The following is a 10,584-nucleotide window of genomic DNA, read 5'->3' as shown; positions in this document are numbered from 1 at the left end:
ATAAGCTATTCGGTAACCTTAGAGATACTAAATAGGTTTTATAAATTAAAAAGATATTACATTGGTTTTCTAACTTATGGTTTGTAAAAGTTCTAATACCTACCCACAACCATTTTTATTAATACTCAAAAAAACTTAATTTTAAAAATGCTCCTGTCATCTGTTTTTTTTTTCAAAAATGCCCCGACCGCCAGGCCCACGGGCGGCCCAATAAACTACCAGACTGCCCCATGCAGAGGTGTGCCAGTCCACTAGCGGACTGCCCCCTGCAGAGGCGTTCCTCTATTTTTATTTTTTTATTTTTTTAGAGATCTATATTTTGATTTAAATAATTTTGTGAAGAAAAAGTTTTCTTGTTTAGAGTGTAAGCCAAAAAATAAGACATTTGATATATTTATGAGTGAGATGTCGTAACTCTTTATTACGATTTATACATGATACACGCATGTTAATCAAATCTGCAACTCACATGCATTGTTTTAACTTTTGTCAAATCAACGTTTTACTTTCATCAAATCACTACTCAAAAAAATAAAAAGAGCAAATCGGAACACCACACTCAAAGAATTCGTATCTTATGAGACCAGAGGTGCAATTTATATAGACGGTCCAGATTAATTCTCAGTCGAAATAAATTCAATGTCTTAAGAAAATATAAGAGTCTGTTTCAAGATGCGTGCCAAGTTAAAAAAAACGGTTCATATTTTATAATTGAACCTCAGGTATCTAGAATATGAATTCCACACTCAATAGCAATAGCAGGCTATAGCGGTGCAATATCGTTTTCAGAACTCTGTCCATGCACAAGCACCCTAGACTGACTTCTAGTATGGTACCAAGTCCAAACTCAGCAGCCAAGCACTAGGCAAAGGCCGCTGGTATAGTGCAGTGCACTAAAAACATCAAATTTGACCTTTGCTGGTAAATCAGTAAGTATGGATTGATACAGGGACCAAACTGCAAAAGTGATTATACCAGCATGTAGAGCATTAAAAAATACACATAATTGACATAATTTCAATTTATTTGGATTTTTCTACAGTTAGTTATGAATTTCCAAAGTTCAGCTTTCGAAAAAACTTTAAACAGCCATAACTTTGGTCAGGAAAGTCGGATTTGGGCATATGGCCACTTTTCGGAAAGGGGGGGACGAGACGGATCCAAATATCACTTAGGGATCACCCCCGGGTATTTGAAGCATCAGAATTTCAAAAAAATATCGTTTAGGGCCTCAAAAATCCAGTTTAAATTTTCGTTTGACGGTAGGCGTACAACGATCGGTATTTTGTTTAGTCAAAAGCCTAAGATTATTCAAGAATTATTCATATAATTATTTTAAAATGTATTTACTATTTATTGTGTTTGTTTGCCTATCTCCGAGCAAATGGTATATATTGACAATAATCAAATAATTCAATTATTCTCTAAAAAGAAAAAAAAAAGTTGACATCATTTATGCAATCTAACCATATTTTCTTGTATAAATTTGAATAAAATAAATTATTAAGAATCAAGGCCAAGTCCTTAATTAGTGTTATCTTTAGACTTGTGATATCAAACTGACAAATCAAATCAAAGTTATAAAGAGTTACGACATCTCACTCATAAATATATCAAATGTCTTGTTTTTTGGCATACAAAAACTTTTTCTTCACAAAAATTATTTAAATCAAAATGTAGATATCTAAAAAAAAAAAAAAAATAGAGGACCACCTCTGCAGGGGGCGGTCCGCTAGTGGACTGGCCCGCCTCTACATGGGGCGGTTTGATGGTTTATTGGGCCGCCCGTGGGCCTGGCAGACGGGGCAGTTTAAAAAAAAAAAGATGACAGGGGCATTTTTAAAATTAAATTTTTTTTTTGCGTATTAATAAAAATGGCCGACCTACCCATAAAAGGCACAAAAATCCAAAATGACAGTCGGAGAGTGCATATCCTCTGAGATATCTCAACTTTTGCGTGACCGACGTGTCCGGTGCCTATTCGGGGGTGATGTAGAGAGTTAGTATTATGTGTGCTTTGAGATTCGTGCAAAACGTATTTAATAGTCCGGCTAGTATGACATCGGTGTCACATAACACCAACTTCAAAATTGATTGAATAGACTTCAAACGACTAATCCAAACCGTTCAAACCAATTAACTTTATGAGTGATGCATTTACATGCAAACTTTTTATAGTTTCGAATTATTTTAGTGTCAAATCAAGCGGTAAAAAAATTGAAAAATGAATGTATTAAAATTAACTTAAAACTCACACATTTAACTGTTTGACTTGATACCGAATAAATTTTAAAAGTTATAAATTTTACATGTATACACACAACTAATGAAGTAGATCGGTTTGAACGGTTTGGATTCATCATTTGAGATCAATTTAATAAGTTTTAAAGTTAGCATTATATAAACTGAAATGACATTAATGTTATACTAGCCATACTCTATTTATTAATCCGAAAACAATTCAGTAATCTGAAAAAAAATACCGCGACGGCAACACACCATATTGATAAGAGCGCTAAAAGTGAAAAAGGATCGAGACTGTATGATTATATTTTCAAAATGAATCGGATCACAATCACATGGAAGAAACAAACAAAAGAAGAGTTCTGTAAACTGCAGCTGCTGTTTCTTAAATTTTTGGTTGCCACGAAAAAACAATCGGTGCGCACACTGGTCTGTCAATCGATTGATGTCCGTGCAGGTCCTCAGTCTGTGTGCGTGGTAAGTTTTGATAGTGATAATTATTTAATTTTAATTTATTAGGTGGTAAAAAAAATTTCGGCAAAACAACTGTTGAATTTGACAAGTATAAAAAAACAGACCCGACCCGATCCGCAATGAAAAATTTCTTTCCCAAATTGCCCATCCCTCAGCCGAAAGAAGGCGAAGCAGATGGACCGCAGGTGCAAAGAAAACCCTAGTGGCTAGCGCCTCCGCTTCTGCGCAGAGCCCAGATCAGCTACCCTCCCTCGATAATCCGCGCCCAATTCGATCCATCTCACCGCCCGCGCCCTTTCCCTCCTTTCTCCTCCCGCTTCTTAACTAAAGTCTTCAGCTATCACCATACCTAAACTAAACAGCTTTTCAATGGAGGAAATGGATTTGAACGACACCTTTGGCGAATTAAATCCCTCTAATCTACTCAACCTAGACGACGACGAGGCGGAGACTGAGGCTGAGACTGAGGTTGAAGTTGAGGTCGCGGCCGAGCCAGACGCTCTCGACGCCTTGGATAGAGAACCCAGAATTGGCATGGATTTTGAATCCGACGAGGCAGCTAAGGAGTTCTACACGGTCTACGCCACCCGTCTTGGCTTCTCTGTGCGCATGAACAAGTCTCGCCGCTCCAGGAAGGATGATACTGTTATAATGCGCCGCTTTGTCTGCACAAAAGAAGGTTTCCACTCAAAGCGTGTCATCTATGACGATGGTAAGAAGAAAAGGAAGCGTGCTACTGCCAGAGAAGGCTGTATGGCTATGATGGAGGTTGTCAAGAAAGATCCCCATGGCAGATGGTATGTATCTAAGCTTGTGAAAGAGCATACCCATATTGTCCCCGCTTTGCAGATGCAATCTCAGTCCCAGTTACAAGGTAAGGTCGATGATGCTGATGAAAGTAATAATAATAACAACGTGATTATTGGTTTCGGTGGTGGTGATTTGAAAAACTGCTACAGCAACAGCAACAGCAGCAGGATGGTTCGGGTCAACCCGTTTGGCGAAGGAGGGGAAGGGCAGGGTTTGCTGGAGTATTTGAAAGGAAGGCAAGCATGTAGCCCTGGATTTTTCTATGCTGTTCAGGTTGATAACAATAATTGCATGACAAATGTCTTCTGGGCCGATGCTAAAGCACGCATGGCGTATGCACATTTCAGAGATGCAGTTACATTTGACACCACTTACAAGAAAACTAAGTATATGATGCCCTTTGCTTGTTTCAGAGGCATCAACCAACACTTGCAGAGTGTTAATTTTGGTTGCTGTTTGTTAATGGATGAGACCAAGGGATCTTACATCTGGCTTTTCGAGACCTGGCTGTCTGCTATGGGCGGGTTCCACCCTCCTCTGCTCGTAACTGACAAAGACAAGGCCATGGAAGGGGCTATATCTAGGGTTTTCCCTAATACTAGCCATAAATTCTGCCAATCACATATATTAAGCCGGTGCAGGCACAAGCTGTCAGATGCTTATCTTAAACATGTCACTCTCAAAAGTGATCTGAAAGGATGTGTTGCTGGGTCGGGGACAGTGGACGAGTTTGAGACCCGTTGGGAGCATGTGCTCAGCAAGTACAACCTGTGGGACAATGCATGGCTCCTGTCGCTGTACCAGATTAGGGACAAATGGGTCAATGTGTACCAAAAGGGTACCTTCTTTCCTGATCTTTTTGTGTCACAGCGGCAGGAAAGCCTTAATAAGTTCTTCAAGAGGAACTTTAATGCGAAAACATCATTACTGGTGTTTATAAATTGTTTCGATCAGGATATGGCTTCTCGCCATGAAAAGGAAGCTGAGGCAGATTTTGCAACCGTATACACACAGCCTATTTTGAGAAGTCCTTCCCCCATAGAGAAGCAAGCAGCTGAAGTATACACAAGAGCTGTTTTTGACATATTCCAAGAGGAGTTTGTTCAGTCTCTGGCATACTATGTTGATAAAGTGGAGACTGGCGGCCAAATTAGTAGGTACACTGTGGCAAGGGAAGAGGAGGGTAATGCAGGAATCCGACTAAATTCTGTTAGAATTAGCAGTCCCGCTGCTCAGTCTAATACCAGAGCAAGCTGCAACTGCTGCATGTTTGAGTATTCTGGTATACTTTGTAGGCATGTCATAAGGGTATTCTTTATTGTTTGTCAACGCACTCTCCCTCAAGAATACATTTTGCCAAGATGGACGAAACATGCGACAACAAGCAGTCCCGATAATAATAGTGTGCTTTCTGTCATCGAGGGAGACATAGTTTTAGAAGACGCACAACAAGGAGTTGGGGATTTGGAGCAGATGGCGAGTCGGTACAACGAACTATGCCGTGATGGGGTCAAATTTGGTATTGAAGGAAGCATCAGGCCGGAGGTGTACAAAATTGCAAAGAGTGCACTGGAGAGGGCCTTTGCTGAGGTTATCAATGAAAAAGATGTGCAGAGAAAAGGGCAGCAACTGCAGCTGCAGCAGCATAGCATGTCTCGGCTTGCCAGGGTACAAAAAATGCAACAGCAGCATCAGCACAACGGTAGCATGATGAGGTTGAAGGTCCCCCTGCCAAAGCTTCAAACGAAGAAAAGTCCTACTGTAAGAGCTGCTCCTCAGGAAGATGCCGCCACCGAATAAATGAAGCATGAGCATGTAGTTAATTCTCTACCTGTTGAATTTTTGCATGTTCAACACACCATCTTGCATCCTAAGGTTCATTCTGGCAGATGCATGTCTCGGGCCTGATCTGACCAAAGGTCTGTTCTTTGTTCTTTTCGGATCATTCCGTTTGTGGGCCCCTACACTCTTCAGGTTGTGGCTGAACTAGGAGTGTTTTGGGAAAATAATGTTTGAACTTGGCAGATTGCAAGTTGTGTTTTATTTTTGAAATAGCACATATGCTTTCTCTTACCTAATTGTTATTAAACCTTTACAGGGATTTTTTATCCCGGGCAGTTGATTTAACACAAGCTTTTGAACAGCCACAGTGATGGAGTTCAGTGGAATGGTAGCTGTTTGAGCTTTGTGAAATCATGGGAAGTGTGCAGTAATGATTCCAAGCAATTTTGAAGAAATAAGCCTATCATATGCAAAGTTGAACGTGGCCTGTCAATGCAGAGTTGAAAAGCAAACTGACATGATCGAATCGATTGAGACTGCAGCATCCATTCAAAATCTGAGTGGTGGGTGCTTCATTAGCATTGTATATTGTGTGGAATAAAAGAACGAGTGGTGAAAAAGGAATTAGATGAAGTTTATAATGCATTAAAGGAAAGAATAAAAGTAGTGGGAAAGGAAATAATGGAAGAGACTGAGTGTTGATAATGGAATGAGATTCAAGTGTATAATGTGTTAAAGGAAAGAATAAAAGTAGTGGGAAAGGAAATAATGGAAGACTGATTGTTGCGACATTTGTTGAACTGTAATCTTTCAGCCCAAGGGATTTGCTGGACACAGGATCCATTTGTAATCTCTGTTCTTGTTTTATTATTATGTTGTGTTAGAATTTTGGTTTGATGTTGTATTACTTGAGATTTTAAGGCAAAGATAATAACTATGTATCATTGAATTATGAGGAATTGTCTTTTGCATTATACGCATTCAGTTGTGGTCTTGTGGAGCATTAACAAGTAACAACAGAGTAATTATTTAAAACAGTATGCTCCCTAGAACAATAGTAGCTATGGAAATTATTTCCTTTTCCAAGTCTATGATATTTCCTGTACAAGCTGGTTTTATAATATACAAAAAATAACTCATAGCAATACTCACAATCGGTTCTGCGAGTACAATAGAAGCAATTCATAACCATCACCAAGAAACAAGTAAAACTATTAAAATTATTCTGTCATAACTTAAATACACAATCTGAGTACAATAGAACTTACAGACCAGCAAACTAATGTCTACACAGGTTGATTTTAAGACATTGTACAGAGTACCAACATACAACAATTCCAATAGGATCAAATTTATATCTATATTAACCTCAAACAATACATAGATACCTCTTAATGTCGCTGACGTCAACAAAACCTCAAAGTAGCTTCGAGCTCCTTCTCATCAGCACAATTATAACCCAACAAATAGGCACGAGCTGCTTAACAAAAGTATAATCAAATTCATTACCTGAACTAATAGCAGGGAATTTACACAAAGAGATGTACAAAGAAAGAAGTAATGTAAATTAATACACTACCAAATCGTCCTGACCCCATGAAGGGCTCTGCTTCATCCGTTACACCAGATTGCTGCTGATCCTGAAAGGGAAAAATATATTTAGCGGGGAGGAATGGTTTGGAATGATTTTTTTTATTATTATTTAAGAAAAGAAAATTCCATATAAAATAATGACGAAAAAGAAAAATGAAATTGGAGATGCAAATTCCCTGCCTGTCGTACATTTTCTGACAATGCCTATTTTTTTTTAAATATCATATTTAAAAAACAGACCAAGATTTGGGTAGCCATTTGATATGCTGGCCTCATGTTTGGATCTACATATTGAGTGCTGACCCTTGTTCAATTTCGGTCGCCATAGTCGACCGTTATTTTTCTCTTTATAATTCACATAGGCATTGAATTTTCATGCTAATTATTATGCATTAACTATTATAGCGGGTCAATACATATGAATTTGAAAGGAAACTGAATAAAAACATGTTTGGTCACACATGTATCATTGTGGAGAATGAAAGAAGAGACATGGCTGACAAGCATCTCACTCTCCTCAATTGCCATCTTTGGGTAAATCTGGCTGCAGGAATAAAGATGTGCAAAGACTATCGCGTATGAATCTTGGTATAAATTGAATCGTTTATATGTCACAAAGAGTTAAAACCAAATACGTGTAAATTTTACATAAAACAATTTGGAGACATTTTTGCGAATCAATGATTTATTAGATAATCTGTGGCCATTTAATGATAAATAAGTTTCCTTTCAACCCATCAATTTGGATGCTCATGATTTGCTACACAGAATGCTATATAGATTGGGTTGCTAAAAATTTCCAATTGCCACACTACACGCGAAAAAGCTGTCTTCCTCATATAGTTCCTTGTATTTGGTACAATGACCAACAATTGACAAGACCACCAACAATGACGAGATCTTCTATTGGAGCAGAAATATTCAGTGCGTAGGAAAAAGAAAAAGCCAGGGTCAATTCTTAAATTGGCGGCCAAAAGTAAAGGATCGGCACTCCAAACTTCGACCCAAATGTAAGGCCGATTTATGAAATGATTACCCAAACTTGGTGGTTTTCTAAATACCAAACCGAAAAAATTTTGTTTTTTCTTAAATAACTGTAAAAAAAAATGCACAAGTCAGAAATTTCTATTGGTCTTCCTGTATCTCAAATTTCATTATTTTTCCTACATATTTATAATGAAATTTTCTTTTATTACATCAAAAAAATCGGTGGTTTGGAGGTATTGTATGTTGTTGTGCCCATGTGTGTGTGTGTGTGAGAGAGAGAGAGAGGGTGAGAGAAGGGAGGGGTGAAATTGCAATGTACGTACAGCATCAGCATCAGTTTCCTCCTCAGGGGAGAGCCAGCTGTCGAAACAGTGGCCAGAGATTGTGCAGACCAGAGTACCACTGGACTGGTCCAATACGACCTCACGGCATGTATCATCACAGACATGAACACGCCCTGTTTTTTCACATATGAAAACATCTCCAATCTTAGTGTAGGAACAAGTGTTTCCCGAACAAACATGCCCCATTACCGACTCATCATCAGTCAATCCTCTCTTACTTTTCCACATCGACACTTGGTCTGCAACTGTTCTGTCCAGAATAATGCTGTCATCATTCACCTTCAAACAAAAATATGGTATTAAAAAAAAATTATCTTCAAATAAATACAAATTGTGTTCGCTTTTTATTTGTGAAATTAGACATATCAGAAAGAGTGGCTTGTTCTCACCTGAGAGGGGAGAGGTGCTTGGCTTCTTTTAGCAGCTTGCATCTGGATATAATACTCCTTGAACTCCACTGGGCAATTTCTAACAAACTCTATCATGTCTTCGTTATCTCTCTGCAACCGTGGTTGCAAAATCAATCTCAAATTTTATTAAACAGAAACAAACAAATAAAGAATCAAACTACATGCATGTAATTAGATAGCACAAACACAAGGCAGTACCTGAATATAAAGCTTTTTCCAAGCACTCGCCCGGAATTTAACAGTTGAGGATGCTGCTCCCCACCTCATGCAATACCTACAAATTGAAAATAAATCGTTTCAGCAAAGCTGCACTTTTTCTTTCACATTTTTTGGAAAAAAAAAACATATATGCTATAATTTTCAATCCCATAGAAAAGAAGAAAAGGCAAGATTTCTCCTTACAAGCGTCGCCAGAGGGTGTCATCAGAAGCAGCAAAGCTCATGAACCGGCAGACGAACGTGCATGATATCAGATCCTACACAATAGCCACATAATTATGCTCTTATCATTATTAACTGTCATTTAAAACCGTTATTTTATTCTAGCTATGATGTATTTGACGCTGGAAAGTATGTATAAATTCAGCACATACGCAGTACAAAAGTTTTACCTCAGAAGAAAGGAACTTGAAGATGTGGTGGAACAATTCGGGAGGTATCTTGCCAAAAAGTCCTGTATCAATCTGCACGCTAGAGCTCTCTCCCCTTTCCAATCGCTGCTTCTTGAGCTGCCTCTGTTCATCATTTTCACCTTCCTACCCAATCGGTAAAACAAAACGATGAACCAATTTATGAAAAGAAAAAAACAGAAAACCAAAACCCTATATTGGGGTGGAGAACGGAGAATTAGAGGAATTACCTGCTGCTCGTTGTCGGACGCATCGGAGACGAGCTCCGACTCGAGCAAGCTCGCCAGTAGTTCGTCATCACCATCTTCGATTTCGTCAGCCATGAACCCTAGGTCCCACGTGTCAGATGAATCATCATGAATCACAGAGGGGAGACGATGGAAATAAAACATATTCGTACTTTTCTATTCATGTCCTTATAGAAGTTTGTTATTGTCATGTTGTAAAAATTGTTTAGTTTAAGATTTTCATAAAAACTAAAGTTGTGTTGGTATTCATCATACTTTACTAAGTACATATATGGATGTTAAACTAATGTCAAAATTTTAAACCATAAAATACACATACACGTGAAATGATTGATGAATATGAATTTGATTAGCTTATCATTTATCAATATTTATGCTTAAATATGCAAATACAACAAAATATGAATTTAAAATAGTAAATGTAACTTTTTCAATGACAAAATAGGTAGCAAACTTATACACGACTGTTTGCCTAAAAGACAATAACTTAAGAATATTAGTCTTTTCAATGAAAAGGAAAAGAAAAGAAATCATAATTTTAGAATTAAGTACATAATCGGTATTTATATTTGTTTTTACCATAATTTTATTCGGAGAATTAATTACATATAATCATGCGAATATGGACACCTGACACAAATCTTATTGATGATAGTTGTTCAGTTTTCAACCCTACTATAAACGGTATATTGTGTTATGGATTAATTGATTTACTTATACGTGTAAAGATATGAAAATGAAAAAAAAAACTGATTATATATTTCAAAAGCTAAATGAGATGATTGGTTTCACAAGAAATAACCGCCGTAAGGTTGTGGAGTTATTGATATCACAATAAAACATATGCTAAACTCTTTGAAAAAATAAAAACTAAGGGCGGTTGTAGAGATTTTTTTTTTTTTTTTAAACCCAAACAGAGGTCTAAAGCGCAAATGAGGTAAGATATTTTCTTGGTCCGGTTTAAGATGGGATGGGGTTGGAATTTTGGAAACTACCGGTGCGCGCTTTTATCAGCATAATACAATATTGGAATCTGGATTCAGATCTTAGCGTCTGAACGGCG

At 37.7% G+C, this 10,584-nt stretch overlaps 2 protein-coding genes across 5 annotated transcripts; one reads left to right on the top strand and one right to left on the bottom strand.

Annotated features, from left to right (window-relative positions):
• The first annotated feature begins 2,831 nt into the window (after window positions 1-2,831).
• On the top strand, window positions 2,832-6,290 carry LOC144567048 (protein FAR1-RELATED SEQUENCE 5-like). Of its 3 annotated transcripts, XM_078317088.1 has the most exons (3): window positions 2,832-5,447; window positions 5,627-5,922; window positions 6,007-6,290. In XM_078317088.1, exon 1 carries the CDS (start codon window positions 3,088-3,090, stop codon window positions 5,326-5,328), a length of 2,241 nt encoding a protein of 746 aa, XP_078173214.1. In that variant the 5' UTR covers window positions 2,832-3,087; the 3' UTR covers window positions 5,329-5,447; window positions 5,627-5,922; window positions 6,007-6,290. The 3 variants fall into 3 exon arrangements, with proteins under 3 accessions (XP_078173214.1, XP_078173213.1, XP_078173215.1); XM_078317087.1 differs by having other exon boundaries at window positions 5,627-6,290; XM_078317089.1 differs by having other exon boundaries at window positions 2,832-5,502; window positions 5,627-6,290.
• A 228-nt stretch (window positions 6,291-6,518) lies between these two features.
• LOC144567049 (F-box family protein) lies at window positions 6,519-9,680 on the bottom strand. 2 transcript variants are annotated; one of them, XM_078317090.1, is made up of 8 exons: window positions 9,504-9,680; window positions 9,256-9,399; window positions 9,047-9,120; window positions 8,843-8,918; window positions 8,624-8,734; window positions 8,214-8,513; window positions 6,890-6,950; window positions 6,519-6,787 (listed from the first exon to the last, which is right to left on the bottom strand). In XM_078317090.1, exons 1-8 carry the CDS (start codon window positions 9,663-9,665, stop codon window positions 6,717-6,719), a joined length of 999 nt encoding a protein of 332 aa, XP_078173216.1. In that variant the 5' UTR covers window positions 9,666-9,680; the 3' UTR covers window positions 6,519-6,716. The 2 variants fall into 2 exon arrangements, with proteins under 2 accessions (XP_078173216.1, XP_078173217.1); XM_078317091.1 differs by lacking the exons at window positions 6,519-6,787; window positions 6,890-6,950 and adding an exon at window positions 7,377-7,447.
• Between the last annotated feature and the right edge of the window lie 904 nt (window positions 9,681-10,584).

Source organism: Carex rostrata, chromosome 16 (assembly GCF_964058835.1).
Source record: "Carex rostrata chromosome 16, lpCarRost1.2, whole genome shotgun sequence".
NCBI lineage: Eukaryota > Viridiplantae > Streptophyta > Magnoliopsida > Poales > Cyperaceae > Carex > Carex rostrata.
Note: the sequence above shows the minus strand (reverse complement) of the source record. Positions and strands in the feature narration are given on the sequence as shown.

Bases quoted from the DNA above. Each gene is read 5' to 3' on its own strand.
- LOC144567048 (XM_078317088.1), top strand. From the start codon at position 3,088: ATGGAGGAAATGGATTTGAACGACACCTTTGGCGAATTAAATCCCTCT.
- LOC144567049 (XM_078317090.1), bottom strand. From the start codon at position 9,665: ATGTTTTATTTCCATCGTCTCCCCTCTGTGATTCATGATGATTCATCT. The intron at 8,919-9,046 runs GTAAGGAGAAAT...TTCAATTTGTAG, and splicing joins GACACCCTCTGGCGACGCTT to GTATTGCATGAGGTGGGGAG. The intron at 8,514-8,623 runs GTGAGAACAAGC...TTTTGTTTGAAG, and splicing joins AAGCACCTCTCCCCTCTCAG to GTGAATGATGACAGCATTAT.